This window comes from Ursus americanus, chromosome 14 (genome assembly GCF_024610735.1).
Source record: "Ursus americanus isolate L20-20 chromosome 14, mUrsAme1.1.p, whole genome shotgun sequence".
NCBI classification, from domain to species: Eukaryota; Metazoa; Chordata; class Mammalia; order Carnivora; family Ursidae; genus Ursus; species Ursus americanus.
This window is the reverse complement of record NC_142140.1, coordinates 36,077,486-36,105,331: the sequence shown is the minus strand read 5'-3', so window position 1 is coordinate 36,105,331 and position 27,846 is coordinate 36,077,486. Positions and strand designations below refer to the sequence as shown.

The 27,846-nt window shown below is 58.5% G+C and overlaps 1 protein-coding gene across 1 annotated transcript; it reads right to left on the bottom strand.

Annotated features, from left to right (window-relative positions):
• Positions 1-564: 564 nt before the first annotated feature.
• TKT (transketolase) lies at positions 565-25,379 on the bottom strand. The gene is made up of 14 exons (XM_045807354.2): positions 25,161-25,379; positions 15,179-15,296; positions 14,235-14,348; positions 13,421-13,518; positions 9,884-10,075; positions 7,978-8,096; positions 6,322-6,515; positions 5,410-5,574; positions 4,155-4,311; positions 3,890-4,020; positions 3,173-3,256; positions 2,975-3,068; positions 1,530-1,652; positions 565-848 (listed from the first exon to the last, which is right to left on the bottom strand). The coding sequence occupies exons 1-14, from the start codon at positions 25,265-25,267 to the stop codon at positions 673-675; spliced, it is 1,872 nt and encodes a 623-aa protein (XP_045663310.2). The 5' UTR covers positions 25,268-25,379; the 3' UTR covers positions 565-672.
• Positions 25,380-27,846: the final 2,467 nt, after the last annotated feature.

Sequence of the window (27,846 nt, the reverse complement as noted above, 5' to 3'; positions counted from 1 at the left end):
CAGCAGCGGGGCGGCCCGGAGCTTGCGTCTGGGCTGCCCTAGGTGTGCCGACAGAGGATGGAATCCCAGGCACCAGAGGCAAGGCCTGGGAATCCGCAGTTTAACAAATCGAGGGGAGGCAGTTCTGCACACGGGACTGAGAACTTCTGGTTTGTGGTGCCGGGTCAGAGCTGGGCCTATGGTTTCCCTCACCCCTGCTGCTCTGATGCCAACCGGGGGGTTCCCTTCCCCAGGACGGGGACTGCCGCTTCTCTCGGCTTCTCTGAACTTACTGGTTCGGAGGGCATCTGGGGAGGAGCTGGGACTATAAGCAAAAGCACCTCGCTGCCCAAGGGCTGTGGGGCTTTGAGGAAGGGGAGGCGGGGCCAGCAGCTGAGGTGGGGCGAGACTGGGTTTCAGCCTCTGGGCTGGAAGGTCACCTGGCGGGGCTTCGGGGCAGCAGCAGTCCAGTGGCTAAGGGCAGATGTTGGGCCCAGGGGAGGTGACCGCCCAAGACTCAGACGTCTCACCTTGGCCTCTACCATCACCGGCTGCATTCATGTCAAATAAATACTTCTGGGCCAATTCATTTCTCTCAAAACATATATTTTATCACTCCTCTCCACACAACTTTGAGCACCTTTGCCAGAACTTCAGGAATGTGCAGAACCCGTCTCCGTCCCCCTACCCTCCCTAGGCCTTGGCGACCAGGTCCCTCACAGCTTGTGCGATGGCGTCCCTGTCAATGCCAAACATCTTCAGCAGCTCCGCTGGCTTCCCGCTTCTCGGTACCTCGCCCACAGCCAGGCGAGAGATGGTGATGCCAGGCTCGCCCGCTAAGGCACAGCACACCGCCTCGCCTATGCCACCTGCGGAAAGGGAAGGAGAGGAGTCAGGTGATGCGGCCTCAGGGTGAGCAGCGGCTGCGGCCTCCTGGGCCCGTCCCTTACCTGAGGATGACAGGACGGCGTATGCACCACCCTCCCCCGTGCCTGTAGCCGGAGCAGACATCATCCATCAAGCACGAGCCTTAGGCGCCTTCCTAAGCCCAAACGTGGCCTCGGAATCATTTTTATCGCCATGCTCTGGGCAGCTGTCCTGATGAGAGCATGTGTACCTGACCCCAGAGTCTAAGCCCATCTCTTCCCCGGGAGCCTGCCCTGGTGGTGTGTGCTTGTGGAGGGCTGCTTTGCGAAGGACCCGCAGAAGACAGAAATTCTGCACAACAGACGTAAAACTCAGCTATGTCAGCCACCTCTTCTCCTCTTAGCAGCAAGGTCAAGATCCTCCTGGGCTCCCTGGGTGGCAGGGGGCTATACCAAGGAGCTATTCTGGCAGCCAAGTTTGCTGGGTCCCTGGCCAAGCCTGCGCCCAACAGGAGACCGAGACCCAGCTGCTCCAAGGGATGGCCCTGGGTTTCCTGGGCCCAGCTGCCATCCTAGGGCAGGTGAAGGAGGGACATTCAGCCCTCTGCGGCCCTCTGCCTGTGGCCCTGTGCGCCCAGCCGTTCCCTGACCCGTCTGTCCCTGGCTCTCCAGCCGGCCTGTTACCTTCATAGTAATGGTCTTCCACAGTGAGGATCCTGCCCTTGGTAGCACGGGCGCTTTCGAGAATGAGATTCCTGTCCAGGGGCTTGATGGTGAAGGGGTCCAACACACGAATGTTGATCTTCTCTGTGAGAGGAGAAAACACAGGGGTGTGACTGAGGGGAAGGTGCTGGGTGCTGTGGGTGTGTCCTTGCATGGGTGAGGTCGGTGGGGGTGTCCCAGGAGTTGTCACAGTTAAAAGCCTCGGCCTAGCCCTATTCTGGGGAGACCAGCTGTCGTCCTGTTCCCATCATCTGGGTAGTGTCTGCCAATCCCCACCCCCACAGTGGCTTGCTCCCTTCCCTCTGCTTATCGTGATGCTCATGTCCTCTGGCATCCTGCACTCCCTGACTTCGGAGCATCTGGTCTCAGGAAAAGCAGCGTCCCTCTCTCCCCCTCACATCCTGGGCTAGAGGATCTTAGCCTCTGGACCACCAAAGAACACTGTGTGGCCTGGCAGGGGTCCACACGGTTTTGCCTCATCTTCCCAGATGCCCTTGAAGATACAGGGGAAGCCGGAGGACAGTTCCCAGTGTCTGACGTGAGACAGGACCAGGGCTCGCCAGGTGGGGGGAGGGGAGCTGCGGCTGCAGGCACGGGGGCCAGGTCAGGAGAGGACCCAGCAGAATGGCCTCAGAAGCTCGAGTCAAACTCTGCCATGTCTCTTCAAGCCCTCCCCCGGGATCTCCATCCCTGACAGGGCTGGGCCTCCCCTGGCTTCTCTCCAGCTCGCTGGAGCTCTGGACGCGCTGTTCCTTCTGCCCGGGCCTCTCCGGTTATCAGTTCCTACTCACATCTGAGGTCATTTTCCTAAGGACACCCCTGTCTGCCTTCTCCTTCCTGCTCAGCGTGACTACACCGTGCCGTCTGCTGTGATTCTCTGAACTCCCAGCTTTCCTAGTGTGTCAGGAGCTAACACTTGTGAGCCTGCAATGGCGATGATGATAATGATGCCAGGTCACATGTATTAAATCCTCGGGACACCCCTACCAGGAAGGTGACAGTATCTCCACTTTATGGATGGGGAAACTGGGGCATGGAGATGCTGAATAACTTCGGTAGTGACCCGTTAAGTGGCGATTCAGGCCCACTGGCAGGCTCTAGGACCTCTGATCGGACCACTATGCTGGGACACCTCAACTCCAGGGCCACGGGGCGGGGGCAGCCCCGAAACTCAGCACCACGCTGGCCACAGAGTCCTAAGTGCTCCAAGGTGGCTTTTACGGGGCGCCTGAGTGGCTCAGTCAGCTAAGTGCCCAACTCTCGATCTCAGAGTCATGAGTTCAAGCCCTGTGTTGATAAAAGGTGGCTTTTGTTACTATCAGCATTGAATCCGATGGAATCCCCTCTCACCCCCAAGACCGCGTACCGTCGGCGCCTGATCTGAGATGGGCTGGGCCCCTCCTCACCTTTCTTCAGCAGGTCGGCAGCAGCCAAGGCCTCGTGCAGGGTCACTCCGGCCCCGATCACAGTCACCTGGTCATCCTTGCTCTTCAGGACCACCTGGGGAGGACACCGGGGCCAATGAGGCTTGGGGACTGGTGGCCGACGGCGGGCCCTGGCTTCGGGCGTGCTTTGGGGTCTCATGGGGCATGCGCGGCACTGACCTTGGCCTGTTTGACTTGGAAGTCCTCATTGTTGTTATAGATGATGGCGTTTTCTGGGCGGCTCGTCCGGATGAAGCAGATGCCCTAGCACGAAACACGATGACAGAGGATGACAGACCGTGGCATCATGGGCAGCCTTTCTAGAAAGGCCACTGCCTCTCACTTGCAAACTTCCACACCCCGCCGTCCCCACGGGTGTGTGTGAAGCCACGTCACGCTGCCCCCCCCACCTCGGGGAAAGGGACCGTCTTGTCCTCTGTCGTGTGCATCTCTCCAGACACTCCTCCTGCGGGAGAGCAGCCCGAGGCTTTGCCAGCCCCAAGCCCCAGGCGGAAAATGGCTTTTCTTTCAGGCGGGCTGCTCTCCAAGTGGGGCCGCTCCCCCCAGAGTGCGTCTGGCAGAGGAGGGGGACCCACAGGGCACTCTGGCTCTTGGTCAGGACCATGCTACTCAGCTCATCCTTTCTGTCTTGGCAAACGCAGCTCGGGGAGGAGACGGGCGTCAGAGCCAGGTTCTCAGTGGGCCAAGAGCCCAGTGACGGTCAGCACTGTCCGCCACGCAGCAGAAAGGGTGGCGTGTGTTGTGTTTCCTGGCCTAACTCCTACCAGCTACAAACACCGGCGGCGAGGTTGGAGACACACTGTGGGGCAGTGAATGGCCAGCGCTGCGCCGGCACGCTGACCCCACCCCCAGGTCACGAACGGCCGTGTGACCAACCTTTGTATTGGCTGCTAATTCCACCGCCTTCTCGGTAGACACCGCGTCACTTGGGTAAAAGACCGTTGCAGTGGGGATTGACCGAAACATGGCCAGATCTTCCAGGGCCATCTGAGAGGGCCCATCTTCCCCTGGGGTGTGGGAAAGGACACAACTGAAGCAAGCCCCCCACCCACAGAAAGGAATCCTGCCCCTGCCCCCGACCTCCTGGTCCAGAAGGGCAGGGAAGTTACAGGGGCAAGCGTCCTGGCCCCGTGGCACTCACCGATGGACACGCCACAGTGGGAGCCACAGAAGTTGATGTTGCTCTCAGAGATGGCCGCCATGCGAATCTGATCGAAGGCCCGCGTGAAGAAGGCCCCGAAAGCACTGCAGAAGGGCACTGTCCTGTTGCGTGTGGCACAGCCCACCGCAACACTGACCTGGGGAGCAGACGGGGGCAGCGTCAGCCCCGAAGAGGAGGGACAGGGGAGCAGGGAGCCCAGAAGCTCACACCCTTATTGAGGGTTGGGGGATTCAGTCATCCTAGCGACTAAATTCTCTTCCCTGCAACAGATCCCTGTGTACCCAGGGATTCCTCAGTCTGTCTGGTATCAAACCCCTCGGACTTGAAACAACCACTTCAAAAATTCTCTTCAAAATTACATTCCTGGGGATCATTTTTTTTCTAGCAAACAAGGAAGGCCTCTCACAGAGTAGGCTAGGAAGCTCGGACATAGACATCTATGTCCATCCTTCCCAGGCTTCTGCAAACCCTGTCCCTACTGTCCTCACCAACCCCCAGCCGTCCGCAGAGACCAGCCTCCCTACGCACGTCTATGCCTGAGGAAGCTCCAGACCCAAATCCCGGCCTGGAAGCACAGAGAGCAGGCAATGGCTCCAAAGCGGCCACCCCCTCCACAGCTCTGGAACCTGCCACCTGATGTAAGCCACCTGCCGTGGCCTCCCCAGCCCACACACCGCTCCAGTTTAGTCTGGACCCTCCAGCTGCCAAGACTAGAAGCCCCAGAGAGACAAGTTCAAGTTCAGCTGGAGAAAGAACTCTGGATATGGTAGAGCCTGGTGGCCTCAGAGAGGGGAAACTGTAGATGCTGGGGGCCTGCAGGCCAGGCTGGGCTCCTCGGTGAGAGGACCACGGCTGCTGGACCCGTTATGTTCTTGCCTTGTGCCCGTGGCTGCCCTACCACCCGGAAGGCCCTGTACCCCAAGAGACAGCCCACTGACCACCACACGTGGCCTACAGACGGCACTTCCTGTGTGTACCCACAGCCCATGCAGCTCTCCCGTCTGCACCCGAGCATCACACGTACGTTCCTCGCCCTCGCCGCCACGGTCCCTTGAGGTCAGTGCTGGGTCCTAGCTATTCCTGTGCTCTCCCCGGGCTGGCCTCCAGCAGGCACCTGGCACTGCCAACATGGCTGCCCAGAGGAGCAGGAGGACTTCAGCCCTGCCCCGTACCCATCAGACCTCAGCCCCAGGCTGTGGCTGGCCCTGTGCCCACCTGCCCCCCCGGCACCCACCATGTTCTGCTCAGCAATGTAGCACTCAATGAAGCGGTCTGGGTGCTCCTTTCTGAAGATGTCTGAGAAGGTGGAATTCTTGGTGTCCCCATCCAGAGCGATGATACGGTCGTGAGCACGGCCCAGCTTGGCCAGGGCCTGTCCATAGGCCTTGCGGGTGGCTATCTGCGGGGAGGAGAGCATAAGGGCCCTGAGCACTGGGGTAGGCACGTGGCCTGAAGCCTGGTTCAGCCTCTGGAGGCCACAGCTTTCAGGGAGGAAAAGCATAACAATAAAGGTAGAAGAGGAAAGCCCAACAACACACAGTCCTGTGGAAACTTAATTTCTGTAAGGTTGCCAGTGAGAACGTCTACACTCAATGTCTCCGACATCCCTGCAGGCCCTGGTTCCCAGCCCGGCCGTGAGCCATCGGAGCTGCAGATGTCCCCCACCCGTGACAGAGGTCTGTGAACTTACCCACTCTGCACAGGAATACACAGAGGGCGAGGGAGTCAAGGAGGCCTGGTGTGGGGTCACATGGGGGGGGCCCTGGAGCAGGATGGGCCTGCCTAGGCTCTGCTAGGCCAGACACGGGGGAGTCCTGAGCTCAGACCTAGGGACTCAGGCTGAAGGGCCAGAGATGAGGGGACTCAGGTGCTATGGGCTTTGATCCCAGTGCTGCCAGTAGCTTACTGTGTGACTGTGGGCCAGTCTCTTGCCCTCTCTGAGTCTCTGCAGGTAAATAATTTCACAGTTGGCTGTCCCCATTGAGGAGATGGCAAGATTAACACCTAGGATTCCTCCTCACCCTGAACTAGTCTCTCCTCTCTCCCTTTCCCAGCGCCCCAGAGACACATCCCGGCCCCAGGCTCAGGGAACCAGAGAATCGTGGCCGCCCCAGCCAGACCAGAAAGGCAAGGCCCAACTCTGTACCTTGTCCCCAACTTTGTAGCTGGGTGGGCTGGGCATGCGGATGCTGGTAATGCTCACTGATGGGGCATCCTCCTGCGGGGGAGTCACGAGGATCTTCTTCTTGCTCTGGATCTGATTGTATATTTCCTGGACAATCTGATCAGCCATGTTTTTGGGGAGGGGCTTCCCATGCCACGCGTCCTTATCCTCTATCCCTGTGGGTACGACACAGGAGGGCAGAGGGCCTGGTAAGACCGTAAGCAGCTCTGAGGGGCTGACTCGCCAACAGCTGCGAGCAGGCCTGGAGACCTCAGACAGGGCAAGAACTGTGAAGCGGGGCCCTGTGCTGGGCGCCAAGGGGGTCGGGGAAGGAGGCTCGTGGTGTCCAGAAGTCCATGTGCCTGGCACCCACCAAACAGCTGCCAGGTCTCCAGGAGCTGGCTCACAGCCAAGTGGGGAGGAGAGCACGCATGGGCCTCTGCACGGCCTCCCCACCGGCAGGGAGGGACCTGCCGCAGAAATCCTGTTCAGTGTGTTGAATGGGTCGGTCAGGAGGGATCCTGGCTGTTAGAGGGGAAGCTGAGGCCCAGGGCAGGGTGAGCGCTATCCAGGTCCCCCAGTGCACTGGTGTGCAGCAGAGTGGCTTCCAGGGGCATCCCCACGCTGCCGAGGTCGCCTCGGCCCAGGCAGAGCCAAGGACTAACTCTTCCACACAGCACCCAGCCTCCCAGGAGCCCCCAGAAGCTTTGCGGTTTCCGGATCCCACTTGGCGCTAACACCTGAGGCATCCATGCCAGGAAGCAGCACTGCGGTGGTGACAACACCCCAGAGTCCTCTCCTCGATGTCCACCCGCTCCCGGAAGGCTCCAGAGCCGTGTACCTTCTCGCACACAATAGTGCCTGTCCTCATTTGCCCCAAGTCCACGTGTGCAGGTGGGCCAGCGGGTGTGTGTGTGTGTGTGTGTGTGTGTGTGTGTGTGTGTGTGACAGAGAAGCTGGCCCAGGCTCCGCAGTTAGGCCCCATGTCCCCGGGCAAGTGCCCGACCACTTCTAGACATGTTTTCCCGTGTGTAACAGGGGCTGGGGCCGCCTCAGGCCGAGGGGCTTGGAGTCCAAGGGGCCTGCGTGCGGGGGAGCAGCGCACACCTGCACCGCTCTCAGGCCAAGCCAGGACCACCTTCCAGACCCTTCCGGGCTCTCTGCCCATACAGGACCCTGAAAGCACTTTACCACCATGCGCAGGGTACCCCGCTTGCTTCCTGGGGGAGAACCCGGTCTCCCAGGTCTCCGGACTCTGCGTCAGGCCTTCTGCTCAGCGCAGACAGCTGCAGCTGCCACGGATGCTGTGCAGATGACACCCGGGGAGGGTGTGGGGGCTGTGTCACAACACTGTCCTTTCTCCTTACCCGCGGGTCCTCTGGAAGGCCCTCCTCTCCTCTCGCCCAGCCTGGGCTACGATCCAGGCTCAGCCACGTGAGGATAGTTACCTCACGGAGCACAGCGTCCCCTGCTCCCCATTCCCCAGCTCAGTGCACCTGATGTGAGGTGCCAAAGGCCTGGCGCTTCCCCAGACACGGACCTCAGAGACGCGCCCCCCAGTGCAAACCCCACCACCTCGGTTGGCCACAGCGCCTGGTAGCAGGGGTGGGGTGGGGGAGGAAGGCTGTGCGGACGAACCTGGGATCCCCCGGCCCTTGAAGGTCTTGGCGATGATGGCCGTTGGCTGGTGCTTGGCCTGGCCGAAGGCCTTGCACAGCTCCTCCACGCTGTGTCCGTCCACGATGACGGTGTGCCAGCTGCGGACAGACGGGCGAGAGTGAGCGGCAGGGGCCGGGGAAACACTACAGACTTTGTGTCCACTTTTGATTTTATTTTCTCTTTTCTTCATCCTTTTAACATTATTTTACTTCCTCCTATTTGCCTCTGAACAGATTTTCTTTCTCTTTCCTCAGAAATTCAAAGCTTGGTTCATTTAGTTTCTCTTTCGCTCCTGATCTCGTTTCATGAACTCCACTCATTTCCTGAAAGCTGCGTTGGGGACAATGCCCTGGGTCTGCAATCTGTCTGCTGCTGGATTCTTCAAGGAGGTTCTGGCCCAACTTTTGTTTAGGGAACACATCTGGTCACTCCACACGTGCTGGATGTGGAGCAGGAAACATTTATGAAATGGGCCAGGGTGCCTGGGTGGCTCAGTCGGTTAAGCATCTGCCTTGGGCTCAGGTCATGATCCCAGGGTCCTGGGATCGAGTCCCACATCACGCTCCTGAGCAGGGAGCCTGCTTCTCCCTCTGCCTGCCGCTGCCCCTGCTCACGCTCTCTCTCACTCACTCTCTCTCAAATAAATAAATAAAATCTTAAAAAAAAAAAAAAAAAGAAAAGAAAAACGAGCCAGGCTGCCAAACATATTAGGCAAGGAGCCAGGGCAGGGCAAACTCTCTCAAAGGCAGTCCTTTCTGGGCCTGTCCCATCAAGGATAATAAAGCAGCAGCTAACCTGTACCGAGTGCCCGCTCTGTGCAGGCCCCGGGCCGAGCACCACACATATGGACCCACCCAAGCCTCAGCACAACCCCGGGGCTGGGCGCTGCTGTTGCCCCCATTTGACAGACATGTAAACGGACAGACACTGAGCGTGGAATAACCTGCCCGAGGTCGCAAGGCAAAGTAGTGATGCAACCAGGACTTCAGGACCCAGGTTACAGACCCAGGGAGGCTGCCGGTGACACTCCAGGTCCCCAGCGTGTGGCTTGAGGAGGCTCTTGGGACCTTGACGGCCCAGTTTCCTCCTCTCCTTGCTTTCTCTATCAGGTCGGTCATCAGAGATAACAAGCGGAGGCTGCTGTGCAACCAGGGACCACAACTCCACCCTGGCCTTCTCCAGGCAGGCTCATCTAGAAAGGGGCGCCCTGGCTCAGGGTCTTCCAGGCTCTTCAGCTGAGGCGGAGCGTGGAGGCCCTCGTCCCCTGGAGCCCCAACTGCAGCCCAGCTTTTATTTGGGGCAGGAGAGGGACACGGAGGTGAGGGCCCCTCTGGCTAACACCCACCCAGATGACCTCCCTGCTCTGTAACATGGGACTCTGAATTCTCAACCGCTCACGCCCCACAGGGGTGCTCTGAAAACCCCGTGTCCTGCTTCACTCGGAGAGGGGAGAGACCGGCTCTGCCCCCTCAGGCTGGCTGCGGGCACGCACAGGAGGCAGTTCCCGGACAGATGCTCAAACCCCTCTAGGGCCACATGTCCCTCAGCCTCACGGAGCAGGCCCGGTGCCCACTGGGCCTCTCGTCCCACCTCCACCAAGAATAAAGTGAGGACGTGTGCAGTCACGTTACGTGGGTGCCCTGAGAACTATCCTGTCCCACAGCCTCACCAGTGAAGGAGCTCACTCACGCCGGGCCTCAGCCCACAGCTCCAGACTGGCGGCCTGGGGTGCCACTTCACGGCTGAAACTGGGAGCCAAACATTGAAGAACAGACACCTTCTTTAGACGGGCCTTGGCCTCTGACGGACTCCTCCCCTGAACCTGAAAAGCCCAGCTCGACGCTCCGAGGCTGTGAGGGCGCGCGGGCCACAGCCCTATACTTACCCGAAGGCCTCGCAACGCTTCTGGTAGACGTCCACCTGGTGCTGCAGGGGCGTGGGGTCGCTCTGGCCCAGGCGGTTGATGTCGAGAATGGCAATCAGGTTGTCCAACTTGTAGATGCTGGCGAAGGCCATGGCCTCCCACACGGAGCCCTCGGACAGCTCCCCGTCTCCCAACAAGCAGTAGACGCGGTAGCTGTGGAAAGTGGTAGGTCAGAGGGCAGCCCCTCTCACCCGGGGCACCGTGCTCCCAGCCTGTCCCTGCCGGAGAGCCTGTCCCCCCGGGGAAGGGAGCAGCAGCCACAGGTGACATGCAACAGTCAGGCCCCTGCTGCCCACCCCACATCCACATCCAGGGTTCTGCTCCCTAAGATCCCGAGAACAGGGGTTATGAGGGCACGAGTAAAATGAGCAAGAACTGGTGGTGGCGGAGGGGGACGACTCTCACTAGGGGGACAGGGCTTGAGCCACCTGCATGGGGTGGGTCTGCTTCTCTCTACCTGTGCAGGAACTAGGAATACGAGGGAGCCCTGGAGACTTGATCCCAGGAGTGGGCTGGGGAGGCCAAGATGCGCCACCAGGAGCACCCCAGGGCAGGCTGTCAGGCGGGAGAAGGGTCACTAGTAAGAGCAGCTGAGGACCGGGGTCATGGTGGGGACAGTGCCTCACAGGATGGGCAGGTTCCAAGGTTGGTTCTCACCCCAAGATTCATGCCCAGGCCCATCTCCACCCCGGGGGCCTTGTCCTGGGTCAACAAGTCAACCATGGTGGCTTCAAAGGCAGTGTGACCTGGTAAAAAGAGCACTGAACTTGGAGAATTTACCCAGTGCACAGAGCCTGCTCTGGACCCCAGGAAGGGACCCCATCATCCCCAGGCCGGCGCGTGGCACCCAGGGGCTCCGCGGGCTGAGCTGCCCTGTCCTTGAGGTAAGTACAGTTGTTACTCCCAAATCACACAGATAAGAAAACAGGCTCAAAGGTCAAGGGACTTGTCTAAAGGTCACACAGCCGGGGAGGAGTCTAGCGGGGATTCAAACACAGGTCTGAGCGCCTAGCCCAGGCAGCCCACTCCGTGCTGTCCAGGAAGGCACAGAGCTGGAGCAGTGCAGGGCCTGGAGGCCCGCCCCCCGCCCCCCTCACGGCCCAGCACCCAGCTGTGTGGCCCCAGGGACGGAGGCTCGTGCCCGGATGGGGGCAGGCTCAGAGGGGACACGGCTGCCCTGCCGCTGCAGCAGACTACAGCCCGGGAGCTGGCTGCAGCTAAACCAGGCCAGCATTGGGGCCTCCGGCTTCCAGGCCAAGGCAGGGGAGCTGCGGCAGAGGCGGGGTGGCTGGGCGCGCTGTCAGCATGACTCAGCTCCTCTGCAGGCCGCCAGGTCCGGGAGGGCTCCTACATCCTCCCTCTGCCTGCGCCTTCCCTCCTGTGGCCTCTGGCAGGCCGGGCCCAGCTTCCTGGGGTCTCGGGCCCCGCACTCGCAGGGACCCATCTGAAGCCGTGTCCTGTCCCCCCAGCTGGTCTCCTCTCCCCTCTACAGGCTGCAGTGGGGGCCCAGAGATGCTGTAGGGGGCTGTGTCTGTCACAGCAGCTCCCCAAAGCGAGCAGCCTACCGGCACCTAGGCCAGGCAGACTGTAGGGAGTCTGATTTACCAGGGAAGGAATTCCAGAGAAGCCCAACCTCACGCCCACTGCTGTGGAGGGCAGCCTGGGGCCAAGGGTGGAGCACAGGCTCAGGCTCCCGTCAGGAGGGCGCGCCAGGGTCCTGGGGACACACCGGGGAGGGCTGCACAAGCCGGGGACTAAAGCTGCTGGATCTGGAGTGCGGGCTGCGAAGGCCCATAGTCATGAACTCCCCTGAAGACAAGGGACCTAACGCGTGCTCCAGATGGGTCTGAAAAGCACCTCAAATGTCCCACCACAACAGCACTGCCCAACGGGTTACAGCATATCCATGAAACAGAACATTGGGCAGTCATCAAAACCAGCTCTTCACAGTTAGGGGAGAAAATGGGCACCATGGTTGGATTTTCCTAAAAAGCAGAATGTACAACTGTATACTTAACTAAGGTTACCAATCCGTGAGCTTCTTCTCACAAGAACACGGAGGAAATAGGATATATTAAGTGAGATTCAAATGGGAGGTAGTTGAGAATAGGAAAACGTTCATTTCCTTTTAACGCATTTCCAGATTTTTCAAGTGAGTTGGTATTCAGTAATTCAAACAAAATTATTTCAGAGAAGGGAAAGAGAGCCAACTTGACCTATGCTCCCTGGTGGATGGATGGGAGAGGCGTGACCGGAGGCCAGATCTAGCCTAGCAGGCCCCTAGCTCCGGGGGGCAGGGTTGTTCCCCCGGACAGCCCCGCCCCCTCCTCCCTGCAAGGTACAGTCCCAGGGCCTGAGCCTCAGCCAACCCTGGCTGCAGGGAACCCAGCTACACTCCCTGCACTGGCTTGTTGCATTACGTGAGGGTCCGGAAATGACTCTTCGCAGGGAATTACTTGAAGCATGTGTAGGGAATAATTAACTCACATCTCTGGTCCTGTGCCAAATAAAATACTCTTAAACATACATCCCATTCTTTGCGCCTTTCTTCACTTCACAGTGAATCACTTCTGGTGGAGCTGAGCTTGGCCCGGAGAGGGCCTGGAAGGTCTCACAGCCTCGGCTCCCCTCCTGGAGATCGGTCTCAGGATTCCCCACCCCCTGCACACAGCAGGTGCTCACCGCAGTCCGTCTCTTCTGTGGGCCCACGGGGTCACCACCACATCCCCATGACCGCCCTGGCTGAGGCCTTTCTCTTGCCAGTGCGGTGGACTGGAGGGTGCCGGGGAAGCCACGAGCAGCACAGCGGGGCCCTTCCTGCCACCTGCAGGCCAGGTGTCACCAGGCCCTCCTCCAGGAATCCCTCCTACTCACGGGCCCCTCAGAGCAGCCTGGGGACTCTCTATGTATGCCGGATGCACGCCCTGGGTTCAAATCCTGCTTCCACCACGAGGCAAGCATTTTACCTCAGTTTCCCCATCTGTGAGGGGGTAAGTGTACTCATGTCACCACCCAGCTCTCAGGCCCCAGTCAGTAAAGGAATGAAGGAGCCATCGGACACATGTTTTCCTTAAGAGTGTGCGGCCAGCTCTTCTCCCTCCTACCAGTCACGATACCCGGCTGCGGCCCAATCTGGCCACACCACACGGCCTTGTGACTGAGATCTGTGGCTCGGGGGTTCTCTTCCAGGCCCGGTGCTGGAACAGCAAACCCCTCCGACCAGGCTGCCTGCCCACCCTCTGCAGGTCCACCTCCCCCACATTTGTCTCTGCTCTGGCTGACAGGTAGGGCTTGGGGATGCCCAGAATCCTGCAGAACACATGACCTCCTTCCCCCAGACGAAGGCAAGCGGCTCGAGCCTGGGCACGTGGCGCTTCGTCAGACAATGGGGCCGTGGGGCCCAAGAGGAGGTACCTGGGGGCAGTGGTGAAGGCTCGGCCACCGAGGACCCCTCCCAACACCACGGAGGGTGGTAGGGTTGGGGAGTGGAGGTCTTACCTGGCTTTGTCGAAGTATTTGCCCGTGTAGGCCATCCCGCAAGCGGCCCCAAGGCCCTGGCCCAGGGAGCCGGTGGCCACGTCGGTGAAGGCTTGTTTCTGTCATAGCAGACAGGGCCACAGTTACTCACAGCGGAGAACGGACAGTGGCATTTCCCCAACCACCCTGCCAGGTCGCAGGCCTCGGGCAGCCTCTACCCACACTGTGAGCTCTTGCTCTCCAGTAAGGGTAACGGTGGGTGTGGTTCACATACCAGCAGTGCTCACAAGGGAGCTGGGTGACCTCAGGCCCCCACATCACCCACCTCATACTCATCCACGACAAGACTCGTGAAACATCTAGCCCTACTGGGTGCCCAGTGCGGGGTGAGTTTTCATGGTAACCTATGAACTCCAAACACGTGCAGGGGCCAGCACCTTGGGGAGTAAGCTGGGACGCTTCCCCGGGGCGTCCCCAGCAAGCTGCTGCGACCCCCTCATCGACCTCGTGGTGAACCTCTTCTCCCAAGCTGTGTTTACGAGGCCAGGGCGGCCCCGTGGGGCTGTGGGGCTGGGCATGTGGGGCTGGGGAGAGGTCTTCTCTGCAGCTGAGCCCTGCGCTGGGGCCTCGAAAGGCCTTGCCCTTACGCGCCAGCTTGGGGTGAAGAGTGTGCCCGGGAGACACCTACTTCCTTCCTTCTTCACCTCAACGCCCTCTTCCCCCACTTTCAACACCCTCAGTTTCTCAGTGGGCACCCCGCCTCCCCTTCCCACATGCCCTGAGAAACAGGAAGTGGACACAGAGGCCTGTGGGGTTCCTGGTGGGGAGTGCTTACCGGGACGGGGTGCCCGTCCAAGTCGGAGGTGATCTTCCTCAGGTTCAGCAGCTCCTCCTCGGGCAGGAAGCCGGCCTCAGCCCAGACGGCGTACAGGATGGGAGCCGCATGGCCCTGTCGGAGGGAGGAGTGGTGAAGGGGGCGTCAGCTGGGGAGCCGATACGTGGGGGCCGTTCCCACCACACACTGAAAGCGGGGCCTGGATGAGCCTGTCAGCCCTTTCGAGGGGGTGGCAAGTGAAAGCCACACACCCCCTTCCATCCCTCTGCAGCCCGAAGCTCCCACAGCCCAGGCCGAGTGGGCCCTGGGACAGGTGCAGGGGGAGCACAGCTGTGAGGCCAGCCGATGCCAAAACCCCAGCAGGCAGCCGGCCGCCCTAATCCCTGGTTTCTGGCGCGGGAGCAGACTTGGACAGACTTCTAAGTTCTCATGCCTGCCCTGGGAGCCCAGAGGCCACAGGGCCAGGCCTGGGTACAGGTGGATTTCAGGGGTCCGTGGCATGGTTTGTGGCTGTGATTCTCAGGCACAAGGGGTGGCACCGGGCGCCTCAGCCCAAAGCAGGTGCGGGCCCTGGGGCGCCGGCACGGCACAGAAAGACGTGTGCACCAAGCCACAAAGCTGTACTCCAAACCTGGACTGGAGTCCTGCCTATTCACACACACAGGGGCGGAACATCTGGCAGATCATTTTCACGGTCCCCGATGAATTCCGTTGTTTATTTCTTAACTTGGCTTAAGCGTAGCAGCTGGGTCAGCAAGGGGTAAAGCACCCAGGGGTGGGCCGGGCCGAGCCCACAGACAGCGTGGGTGCAAAGGACGGGCTGGGGCCAGGCTGACACCAGGGGGCCGGTCCCCTCAGAGATCCCTCGCTGCCAGCAACTTCCCACCGTTCCAGGGCCCATGTGCCACCTGGCCCAGGTGGAGGGTGGCAGGCTGCGCTCCTACCTTGGAGAGAACAAAGCGGTCGTTGTGAGGGTTCCGGGGGTCCTGGGGTTTGTAGCGCATGGTGTGGAAAAAGAGGACAGCCATGATCTCCGCGGCACTGCAGCATGACGTGGGGTGGCTGTGGGCCAGGAGAGAGATAAGATGCATGCATCATGGCCCTGAGCCTCAGAGCGACAGGGCTCACCCCAGGTCCACCTAGGGGACCTGGGGGTGCATATGCCAAGGAGCTACAGGCCTGGCTGATCAGAGAGCCACACGCTCCTGCTCCTGGGGGGGCTGCATGGGGTCCTAAGGACACCACAATAGGTGGCACGGGGTCACACCCTCCCGGGGCCCAGAACGGCCCCAGGGCAAGGCAGCGCTGAGGCTGGAGGCTGGAGCCTAGATCTTCCCTCACGCGTCTAGCAGCATCTGTCGGGACCAGGCAGCCGAGGAGCAGTGGCCCCTCTGTGTCTGACCAGCGAGCTGTGTCCCAGTGGCCCTGCTCAGGATGCTGCCCACTTGCGAGAGGCACCCTGCCTTTCCAGGCCCCCAGAGGTGCTGGTTCTCTTAGGCCATGGGCAGGGGGGAAGGGAGGAAGGCTCATGGAATGGCCACAAAGCTCCCAGCAGCCTCAGTGCGTGGGGCTGGCAGCCGGGAAAGTGGGACTTCGGGCTCTCCTAGGCATCACTGGGCTACTTGGCCATTTCTCAACTGGCACGGGAAAGGCTGGCGGGGCCGTTAGGAGCCAAGCTTTTGTGCAGACTTTAGAAGGCAACGCATACTATCTCATCTTCCACAAAGGCTCCGATCATGAAAAAATAACAACCCTTTCTGCCTGTGACAGGCGGAAGGGGTGCTGACGAAAGCAAGAGGCTGCCCTTCCAGCGCTGGAGTGGTGGGGTCAAGGGGTCTCCCCCCTTTTTTAGCCTTTTGTTCTACTAAATGCAGATCCTTGCAAATAACCATTTGCGTGAACAACAGAAAATGCAACGGTCACACCTCAGCTGAGACTCGTTCAGGTCTCTTAGGACCCTCGTGAGTAAGCCAGTCCGGGGGCCAGGACATGCTGGAAGTCCTGGCCGGCCCCGATGCCCCCCTGGTCCACAGTTTTGTGAACCTGTCAGCCTCAGGAAACGTGCCTCCCAGCTGCCCGCTCCATGCAGCTTAGCGCGGCCCTCGGAGCTGCTCGAAGGTTCCAACACGGAAACATGCCCAATGCCAGACCCAAGGGCACATGCAACACCTGGAGTTCACGCGCACCTCCCTCCTCCCCTGCCAGTCGGCTCCCCACACTGGGTTAGGGGGTGAGTCACTCCCAGCGCAGACACATTAGTAGAGAAACCCAGAACTGTCCATGCTGGTTTAGTACCACGTTCCCAGCACACAATCAGCTTATACTTAGCCATCTCTATGAACTCCCGGCCATGGGGAAAAGACACTAGGCCTGAAAGAGGGAGGTGAGGACACGTAAATAGGAAAACTTGCTCTGCGGGGCAGGGACCCCTCCCCCTTGTCCCTCATGCTGAACTCAGCTGGAGGACAGCCCAGTCAACACCAGTCAGGCTGACCTCCTGCCTCCCGGCCTCCCAGGGCAGCCCGGTCTCTGAGGATCCTGTTTCAGAAGTGATGACCCCATGAGAAGTTGGGGAAGGGGGTGGGTGGAGAGTAGGCCAATGTGCTCAGGGGAGAAAGCAGGCAGGCAGGTGCAGGAGCTCCCCCTGCCCTGGCCACCCGGTGAGCCCAGGGTGACATTCCCCCACGGGGGCTTCTGGGATCCATGGTGTGGCACAAGCCCTTTCTGCACGCGGTGGAAGCATGCCCAGGCCTGGGCAGAGATGCGGTGGGAGGGAGGTCAGCCAGGACGAGACACTGGAAGTGGAAGAGGTACCCTTCCCTGCTGGGTCCATGAGGGGCAAGCCTACAAGATTATTCACTCCAAAGCTGCATCCGGGGATCACTGCTGGCCTGTCCTCGCACCCACAGAGTAAAGACCTACAGAGCAAGGGCTTCACCTCCCTGAGGCTCAGCTCCTTCAACTGTAAACGCGGATGTCAGGGGGCGCGCAGGGAGGCCCAGTAAGATCATGGGTCTGAAGCCAGGTCACCACTGGCCACCACCATCTGCTGGTAGACCAGATGCCAAACCGCTCAGGGCTTCCCGCTCCTCATGTGCTGGCGGGGACCGTGATGCCTTGTTTACCCCGGGGAGCAGGCAGGAGGGAAGAAACAAGCTGAAGACTGAGACGGTTACTTGTAAGCTCAACCTACTACAGGGACTTCAGGGCCGAGAGTGTATGGAGCCTGTGGCTTCAGGGCTTGAGCTTCCCCTGCAACCCCAGCTTGTCTGGGGGGGACGGGGGCATCTATGGGTGGAGGCCCCACCCCTCCCCCCGGTGCTGTGACTCACGCATGGATGCAAACTGGCCAGACAGGTAGGAGCGGGGACCCGGCATGGGGGCTGTAGGACACTTTACGTCCTACTCTTTGTGATGCACGGTGGGGTGGAGGGGGGCTACGAGTCTGTCCGGAACCTGCACTGGCCCGAACAATGCACTTCCAGTCCCAATTCGCTCCGTCTATGAAGGTGGCACTGATGGCTTAGAGCAAGGCCTAAGGGTCTCAAAGGTCCCACCTAGCGGAGGACACATTCTTCCAGGCGTTTCCCCTCTCTTTCTTTTATTTATTTTTTATTTTATTTTATTTTTTTAAAGATTTTATTTATTTGACAGAGTGACAGAGCACAAGCAAGGGGAACATGGGGAACAGTAGAGGGAGAGGGAGAAGCAGGCTCCCCGCTGAGCAGGGAGCCCGATGCGGGGCTCGATCCCAGGACCCTGAGATCATGACCCGAGCCGAAGGCAGACGCCCAACCATTGGAGCCACCCAGGCGCCCCTCCTTTCTTTAAGCACACGCTCCACCTGCTCGCCAGCTTCTCTGCAGGAGATGTAGCGAGAAGGTCCCTCACCCCTCTGGCGAGGCCTCTCTCCATTATCAAGACATATGGCTGCTAGCCTCCATAACGTGACCCCTCTCCCTCCATACTCCAGCTGGGCCCGCATTGCAAGGAGTCACAAGGCTTCTCAGCAAATGAACAAACCAGGGGGGCCAAGCACCTACAACAGCCTCACTGAGGCAAACCTCAGTGTGCAGAAGTACAAAGAGAAGTAGTCTGCTGTGAAGAAGAAATGCGTAGTACCCAACGAAGAAAGTAAAAGCCCCAAGAGTTGAAAACCCATAGCTAAGAAACAACTTAAAGTTTAGAAAAATGGAGTGAGCTCAGACAGTAGAAAGATAATAAAGAATAGAAACTCATGAAATAGGAAGCAGATATAAAAAAAAAAAATTAAAGGCAAGAGTTAGCTCTTAAAGAGTACAAATTTAGGGGCGCCTGGGTGGCTCAGTCGTTAAGCGTCTGCCTTGGCTCAGGGCGTGATCCTGGCGTTCTGGGATCGAGCCCCACATCAGGTTCCTCTGCTGGGAGCCTGCTTCTTCCTCTCCCACTCCCCCTGCTGTTGTTCCCTCTCTTGCTAGCTGTTTCTCTCCATCAAATAAATAAATAAAATCTTAAAAAAAAAAAAAAAAAGAGTACAAATTTAGTAAACTTCTGATAAGGCAGGATCCAGAAAAAGAGAAGGGCAAGTACCAGAAATGGAAGGACAGGCCTAACAGCTGATAGGATACTCCAGACAACCTGAAGCAAATTAATTTCAAAACGGAAAACTGTCTAGGAACAAACATAACTTACCGAAACTGACTCAAGAAGAAATAGAAAACCCGAGTCCTTTTTTAACGGTTACAAAGAAACCAATCAGCAGCAGCAGAGCACATTCCCTAAGGCCCAGCAACAGCATCTGGAAACACTCCCGCAGCCACATGTGCACGTGCCTCGCTTCAGGTGCGCTCCGGAAGCACAGGGGCCGTCCTTGCATTGTCTGCAGTGGCCACCCCACGGGTGCATCAGCCCAGGAGGTGAATCACACTACGCTCGTGTAACAGAATGCTCTGCAGGACAGTGACAATGAGTGAACCACACAGATCCAACACCAACCTTCTCTCACAGATAGACCATGCGAGCCAAGTGCACTGCAGAAGGACCTGCAGACCAGAGAAGACCATCCAATTTACGGAGATGTACAAATGTTACAAAACGATAAGGAAAACAATAGAATGAAAATGCACAATTCAGGGTGCAGCTGTTTGAAAGCACTGCCATGTCCTAGTTCTTAGCTTGGTGGTAGGCACATACAGGGGATTATTCATAACATCTGTGCATTATTTATACTCTTTTTTAGGTATACATTTATTTAAACAAAAGTACTCAGAAGGGAATCCCAGGATGCAGCGTGCAAGTGACCCCTGGAAGCAGTCCTTGTTCTTCCTGTTCCCGGAAGTGCCCTTGCCGGCTCCTGCCTGGAAAAACTCTGCCTCCAGACCTCACAGCGTTTCTTCCGAGGTTTACCCCCATGCCACCTCCTCTGAGAAGCTCTCCCGGACCACACTATCTACAAATACCTCCTCTTCCCCTCTCTTACACTTGCCACACCTGACATGACATGCCTATTTACTGCCTGTGTATCCCACTGCAACACAAGCTCCACGAAGGTAGGGGCTTTGAGCCGTTTCCCTGTTGCAGTCTCGGGCCTGAACAGCACCTGGCACAAAGTGCACAAATGCATAAACGATGTATCTTGGCTCTGAGGTCCTAGGGATGTGACCTCTCCGAACCTCAGTGCACCTGGTGGTAGTAACAGAACCTCGCCGTATGAGGTAGTGTATGTGTAAAGAGCTTGGCACAGTGCACAGAAAAATGGCAGTTGTTCAGTATTTGGGTTTAACGTATCAGAGATTAAGTCTAACCTCTTCCTCATTTTGAAGATGGAACCACTAAGGCCCACAGAAGGGAAGTGACTTGCCCAAGGTCACAAATCCTACCATCAGAAGAGCGAGGACACAGGGGCGCCTGGGTGGCGCAGTCGTTGGGCGTCTGCCTTCGGCTCAGGGCGTGATCCCGGCATTGGGGGATCGAGTCCCACATCGGGCTCCTTGGCTGGGAGCCTGCTTCTTCCTCTCCCTCTCCCCTGCTGTGTTCCCTCTCTTGCTGGCTGTCTCTCTGTCACATAAATAAATAAAATCTTTAAAAAAAAAAAAAAAAAAAGAAGAGCGAGGACACAAGCAAAATGCTAAGAGAAACTGATGAGCACATAAAATGAGATACATCCACATAATGGAATATTCAGGAATAAAAATAATTAAGTACTGCCACAGGCTACCACACGCAGGACCTTCCAAACATTATGCTAAGTGAAAAGAGTGAGACCTAAAAAATCTCATTCTGTATGATTCCACTGATATGAAATGTCCAGAGAATTAGATTTACAGAAAGTAGACTAGGGGCTGCCTGGGAGCTGGGCATGAGGCTAATGAGCACGGGGGATCTTTCCGGAGTGATGAAGTGTCCTAAAAACTGGATGTGATAAACTCACTAAAACTTGTTGTAAATCACTGTTAATTTACTAAATTTATGGGGTGCCGGGGTGGTTCAGTCAGTTAAGCGTCTGCCTTCAGCTCAGGTCACGATCTCAGGGTCCTGGGATCGAGTCCTGCATCAGGCTCCCTGCTCAGTGGGGAGCCCGCTTCTCCCTCTCCCTCTGCCCTTCCCCACTCATGCACACTCTCTCTCTCTCAAAAAAAATCCTTAAAAAAAATTTACTACGTTTACTAAGAGCCACTGAACTGTACATGTAAAATGTTATGATTTGCATATTATACCTCAATAGAGCTGTTGCAGATCGGATTTTCAAAGGAGGATAAAAGATGGGGAGCAGCCCGTAGAGGAAGTTCTCAAATGCCCACACTGCCCCGTCCAGCTGTGTGGCCCTCAGAGATGCATTCAGGCTCCAAGCACAACTTCGGAGCAAGAAGCCCGAACAGTGCAGGCCCTAGTCAGCCAGACCCACCTGCTGCTGGAGTCTGTCACCTGGGCCCCCACGAGACCCCAACTCTGAGCAGACTCTGCGTCCTCGTTCAGGACAAGAGCACAGAGACTGCCTAAGGACCCGCCCCTGGGCAGGTCCCAACCCTCTGAGTGCGCCGGACATCCAGGGCAGATAGCGGTGGTCTGTGGCAACAAGAAAGTTCCGGGTTTTGTGGGACCAGGCTCTAGTGACCACAGGCCTGCCTAAGGAAGCAAAGCCCAGGGATCGGCACTATGATAGGGGCCACGATGCAGTCAGAGCAGATGAAAAAACCATGAAACCATCTCAACTGGACCCTAAGCAGGTTCCCGGCTCCCGGGTTCAAGAAACACCAACCACCAGCCCTGCTGAGTTCGGAGGTCACTCAGGCAAAGAACTGAGTCACTCTAGGACAGCCTCGTGTTTTCATACCGAGTTGGGAAATGCTGCTGCTGGGGCAATCGCAACGGGCTGTACTCTTGCCTCAGTCAGCACCAGGCTGGGGTGGAAAGCTGCCCCAAAGGAGGAGGAGGCCCCGGCAGCAGCTTTCTGCCCAGAAAGACAAGGCTTCCATGAGGCCCAAGACTCACAGGGGCCCGGGCCATGGAGGGGCCTCTGAGCACTCAGCCCAAGCATCCCCGTGCTTCCAGCCGCTTCAAAGTCACAGGACCTCCAGGATGTGAAGCCTGTCACAGCAGGTGGCAGGACCCCAGAGCTTGCTCACTCCACTCCCCCAGTGCCACTCCAGAGGCATCCACTTGGAAAATCACCTATCTATGGACTTCTTTAAAGATGGGGAACCTTCCTGGGATGGGAAGGGTCTTCCTGATGAGGGCACAGCCACTCAGAACAGAGCTGGGGTTAGGTGCCTGTCTCCTGGTGCCCACCAGCCAGGTCTGGCCAGACAGTTCACCCCCAGGCAGCCCTCCCAACTCTGTGGGGCAGAGCCCCCACCCCTATTCAGGCCTAATTCTGAAGGGGCCCTCAGACAACACTTAGCGCTGTTTGGACAATGCCACGGCCGAGCCCTGGTCGATGAGAACTATAGAATCTTCCTCACCAGCCTCAGCAGCCAGGCCACTTCTGACGAGGGCCCCAGGTTTCGCTTTTGTAAAGCCTGGATGAGCTGGCCCCGCCACAGTTCCCTCAGCACGTGGAGGGACAGGACCCCGGAGCAGCTCTGGCCATTGTCACTCTGCCTCCACAAAGGGCTTTCTGTGAGGGCTTTGTCCCTCAGCTCCTGCGACACAGAAGCCAGTGTCCTCACCACCCAGGGCCTGCGGAGCTCCACGGACATGGGGTCAGCGATGGCACAGGAACGGGAAAGCTAGCAAGAAGCCGGGACCTCCCCGAATCCTGAACCCAGCATGTGTGAGCACAGCCCCCGTGGGGGGCCATGGAAAGACCCCAGGACGTCAGCTCCCCAGAAAAGGGGCATCCTCACGGGAGGCTCACTTTGGCTGGGCTACTGCCCAGACTGGGCCAGGGCCCCAAGGTGAACATCCAGGGACCGGGACACCGCCCTGCCCCCAAGTCCTCTGCGGCCACCTTTGGTGCACACAGCTCAGCACACACCCCTGAACACCCCTCTTGTGACAGCGGTTGCGTAGCGGCATTACTTCCTCCTGAAAAATAAGTTTTCTCTAAGTCTCTCCTGCATCTTTACACACAGGAATCACAGTCTTAGACACTCTCTTTCTTTTGGCACGTGGACTCTTCTTGAGCTCGAGTTCCTCCAAAAGGCATTACAATGTAAACCTGGGTGTAACTCGCAGCCCCTACGAACTGTATCTTTTGCCTGTAGCTTTTTAACTACCTAACAAAGTCCCAGGAGACCCATCCCACACCCCTTTCTTTGGGAGCCTCCTCACTTTGCAATGTTATGTCATTTCTCTCCAAGTGCCCCCAGACTGACCGACGTCTGCCCCTGCTGCACCTGGTCGTTCCCTTTCCAACTTCCCTTTGGGAGTCCCCTACGGTTGTAATGTCATTTCATTTCTCTGAGTGCCTTCAAGCTGACCCGACTGGTACCTTCCATCACTGCACCTGTCTTCCCCTCTCCAACTTCTGTTGTCCAGGCTGGCGCTGCCTGGCCAGCCCTAGAAGTCTTCCTGGCCAGCCCTAGAAGTCTTCCAATCAACACAAGCCCCTCGCTGGACAGCACAAACAGCCAGCCACCAAGGACCAGCCTGGGCCTCTAGCCTAACACCCCAGTCTCAGGAAATGTAATAGCATCTCCCTCAAAGAGTTATTCTCAAAAAGCATGAGACAATATTAGCAATAAAAGATGCTCTGTGTCATGCCAGGGATGCCTATTGGGGTGCTCCGTGGCCCTGTAATTGTCGGCAGATGTCTAGCCCTGCAAGATGATCAGACATGTAACACTACTTAACTGGGTAACTGCTGTCTCTCCAGCTAGATCCCCAAGGGCCTGGTTAGACAGCTCCTAGCACACACTAGGGCTCGACAAAGCCCTTTGGTGTGAGCGACCCCCTAAAATGGTCAAGGGAAGGGGACCTAGTAGTACCCAGCAAGCAATACAAGGTGTGCGGACCTACTGTGTGTCCGGCTGGGGAGGGGGGCACTGGGAGTAAGCCAAACCCCTGCCCAGGCAAGGGACTCCACACAGAATGGGTAAGTCTGACATAAACCCTATGGAGATAATGGATCCAAAGCTGCATGGGGCTGGGGTGGGAGAGAAGCTGCCTGCTAGGACAGGTCTAATCCCTTCTGAGAACTGGATGTCTTAAAGGCACAAAAGGTGAGTGAGTACCCATCCTGAAAGTCAAAAGAGATTTACTCATTGATAGCATATTCTGTATGACACTGGCCAGAAGCTAGAATTTTGTCATTGTTCTAAGCACACAGCGGGGTTGGAAAGATTCCTGGAAACCCCCCCACACCCAACCCTCAAATCACTCATCAGTCCATCAGTCCGGCACAGTACAGTCTCCCAGGCCTCACGGTAGGCCCCAAGGGTGGTGCGGGAGTCCCTGAAACCATCCAGTGCATGGGAGCTACTACTGTTCCCATCTTACAGAGTGGGAAACAGCCTCTCAAGTAACTCACCCGAGGACCCTCCCAACGACCTCCCGGACGCCTCCCGGGGCACGGTGGCCTGTTACTATCACCGTCCCCGCCGCCTTCAGAGGCTCCTTGGGTCAGCAGCAGCCCTTCTGCACCTTCCGAGCCAGAAAGGCTGGCGGGAAAGGATATTGGGGGATGGGCCTCCCGCCCCTGCCTTGGGGAAAGTGCATCTGGCAGCTGGCCCGGCCGGGACTCGGTTCTCTTAGCCTTGAAAGTCTCCCCTCCCACTCCTCCCGCCTCCTACCGCAGGTCACATCTTCGACCTCCCCTGCACGCCGCGTGCCAGGGTTCTGCAACCACATGGCCACCTTCCTCCCCATTCCCCAAGCCTGGCATCTCAGCAGACCCCCTGCTCCAGATTCGGACCCCAAACCAAGGCTGGCAGGAACGTGAAGTGCCGAAGGGGAGGAGTCGTGTGAGGTGGGGAGAGGGCCGGGCCCCAGTTTCCCTGCAAAATGAGGGATTAAAACAGACGCTCTCGCGTCGGGCGGCTTCCATTTCAATTCCAGCTCTCGCCGTGTGTCACACTGGGCAATCGACTCAAAGTCGGGGCCTCGGTTTCCCCATCGGAAAGGTGGAACGTTGACAGTGGCGCGCACACAGGGCCGCGCGTGTGCAGCGCACGGCGCAGGGCCGGGCTCTCGGCGACAGGGCCGTCATGGTGGGCCTCCCGGCACCGGATTCCCGAGTCCCGTCCCCGCGCCGCGGAGTAGCAGGGCAGCGCCGGCCCGAGGCGCAGCGGGAGCCGCGGCCCACCGGACGGAAGCCCGGCCGAGAGCGCGCGCCGCAGCGGAAGGCGCCTCCGGCCTGGGCCGTGCGAGGCGCGCGTCCCTGCCACCTAACCGCGCCCCGGCCGCCTCCCTCGAGGAGGCTTCGTGCAGCGCGACACGAAGCCGGCGCGCCCGCAGTTACCGCGGCCTCCGGAACGGCGCCCTCGCGGCCCCGCGCCCCGCACTCACCCCGAGCCGGCCGCCGTGGTGGCCTGGATGGAGCTGATGCGCAGGCGGTTGGCCGTGTCCTTCAGGGCCTGCAGCTTCTGCTGGTCGGGCTTATGGTAGCCCTCCATGGCGCGGGCGGGCGGGCAGGAGGATGGGGAGCCGAGGACGAGGACGCGGAGACGCACTGGCGGCGCGGCTGCTCTGGCGGCGACTGGCGGCGGCCGAGGCCCGGCACCGCGCGGGGGCGCGTTAAGACTCCCCGGGCCCGCCCACGGGGGCGGGGCGCCGGCATCACCCCAGGCCTCCGTGCAGCGGCGGGCCTGCCCCGTCCCGCCCCGCCCCCGCCCCGCCCCTCGGCCGCCAGGGCTGTCCACGCCAGAGCCTTCCCGCCCGGTTCTCGGAAACCCAGGCTGCGGCCGGCCCGGGCGCTTAGGGACCCAGCCCGAGTCTGTCCACCTGCCTAACTTCCCCTTCCCCCTGCCCATCCCCCGGCATTTGCTGGGCAGCTCGGGGCTGCCAGGCTCCTGAAGCAGAACTGCCCTGCTGGAATTAACTACACACACAAGTAATAATAATAGTCGCTCCAGGTTCTAGACCCGCTCAGAGTTTGGCTGACTCGCATCTTCATGGCAGAACGCTCTGTGTCCTTCCCCTCCACGCAGCCCTGGGTAGAATTGTTCCCCTTCACGCAGCCCTCGGTGGAAGTGAGAGGGGAAGCCTCATTGGTAACCCATTTTGCAGATGAGCAAATTGAGACATGCAAGATCAATCAAGGACACAGCTAATGGATGCTGAGCTCTGCCCTAGCAGAATGGCTCCATCTACAAGCCCCAGCACCAAGAGGACAAGCCCAGGGCTTTAGGGGCCTGTAAGAGGGAGGGGGATTATGAAGATGAGAATCGCAGCAGTAGTAATGATACTACCAGCTGACAGTAACCGAGAAATGACAAGTGGTAGGCCTTTCACAAATTATTAGGGCCTAACAACCCTGCTGACCCTTAGGGAGATCACTGGGTTTGGATCCAAGTCTGTAGGGACAGGTGCAACCCACCTCTGCTGTTACCAGCCCCTCTGACCCCCAGGGCAAGGGGGCTCCCCATAGTGGCTGATAGAGAGGGGACTGTCATCACAGACACCGTTTATGCCACACACCCACGCCCCATGAGGTTGATACCTTTTAGGATGGATGTCTTAAGCAGGAGGAACTCCATTTTACAGAGAGATCAAGACAGGCCCCTCAGATTGGTGGCTGGCCAGAGGCCTGCACCAGAACTGCCTGATGCTGAGCCCCTGCGAAAGCCAAGGGAGGTAGCAGTGGACACGCCCTGCCTGTGACCCCTCTGTGGCCTCTGTATAGTCCACACTCAAAGCTCTGGGTCATGTGGGACAATGGACTGAATGTGAGTAAGCCCCCCACCCCACCCCCAGATGCTCCTGGCTGCTTCTCAACTGGTCTGGTTCCCAGATGCCTGGTCAGACCCCAAGAGTGGCATCTCACAGCACTTAGCTCCTGCTGGCCCAGCCTGCAATGGTCTACCCACCCAAGACTGGCCTCCTAGCTAGTGACAGCTGCAGAATCAGGGTGAGGTGTTCCCAGGGTGTACCGCGGTCAGAGGCCTGGAAGGGGCCACCTTTGTCCTCAGGCTGCTCGCAGTTTGTTAAAAGAAGACACAACTTTGAAACCATTTGAGAGCTTTTGTCTTCCATTCTTTTCTTAGAGCAGTGGTTTCCAGTCCCAAAACTCAATTTCCCATCTGGCCCAAGGGGACTAATCCTTTCCAGTCTGCACCCACCCTGGTCTCTGATGGTGGCAGGAGACTCAAAGTGGCTGCCACCCCCACCCCAGGGCAGCTTCTTCTTGTCCTGGGTCCAGGTGAATGAGACCCATTCATCCTGGCTTCAGCCATTTTTCAGGGGCTCTTGGCCTTCCTCAGGGTCCACTTCAGAACCAGAATCCTGGGCCGACTGGAGGTGTTTCCAACACTCTGCTGTCCCCAGGCCCTGAGTCATTATTCGGCCACAAGCACCTCACAAATCACATAGGACTTGGGAGGAAGACCTTGGGTCCTGCTGGTCACAGCTTTCTGCCTGGCTTCAAGCTGCCATTTGCTCCTCTGCTCCCTTCCCACCCCCTCCTCCTCCTTCAGTCTCCAAATGTGCTCCCCGTGGCTGCTGGAGAGAACTCCTGCCGCTTCCCAGCTAAGCTCCCATTGTTCTCCTTCCACCCTTAGAATGAATTTCGGGCCCCTGTGGTATGCATGCTCTGCTCCCCCCACCTCTCTCCCGCTTCCTCCAGCCATGCCCCCCACCCCCACTCCATTCCAGCCACACCGGCCTTACTGCTTTCCTTAAAAGCACTAAGCTCGCTCCACCAAGAGGCTTTTGCATGTGTTACTTCCTGAGCCGGTGATACCATTCCTGAACACTTCACATGGCCTGGATCCAGAGCAGCCCTCCTTCCCATCTGCTTGTCCTCTGCCACCTCCAGGATATCTCTATCCCAGAGACTCTGACTGTGTCTCCTACAGCGGGCGCTCAGTAAATGCCCATGGGATGGAAGTATAATGTTGCATGATCTGCCCAAGGTCACACAGCCAGCAACTGCCGGAGCTAGACCCGGGAGAGAGCAACGGGGAGACAGCAGGGGGTGGAATCTGGCTGCTCAGGCCCACGCCTTCTATCCAGCCTTTCCAGGAGTTGAGACACA

Excerpts from the sequence above, each read along its gene's own strand:
- TKT (XM_045807354.2), bottom strand. The coding sequence starts at position 25,267 with ATGGAGGGCTACCATAAGCCCGACCAGCAGAAGCTGCAGGCCCTGAAG. Across the intron at positions 5,575-6,321 it reads GCTACAAAGTTGGGGACAAG|ATAGCCACCCGCAAGGCCTA; the intron begins GTACAGAGTTGG and ends TCCTCCCCGCAG. Across the intron at positions 849-1,529 it reads GGAAGACCATTACTATGAAG|GTGGCATAGGCGAGGCGGTG; the intron begins GTAACAGGCCGG and ends CCCTTTCCGCAG.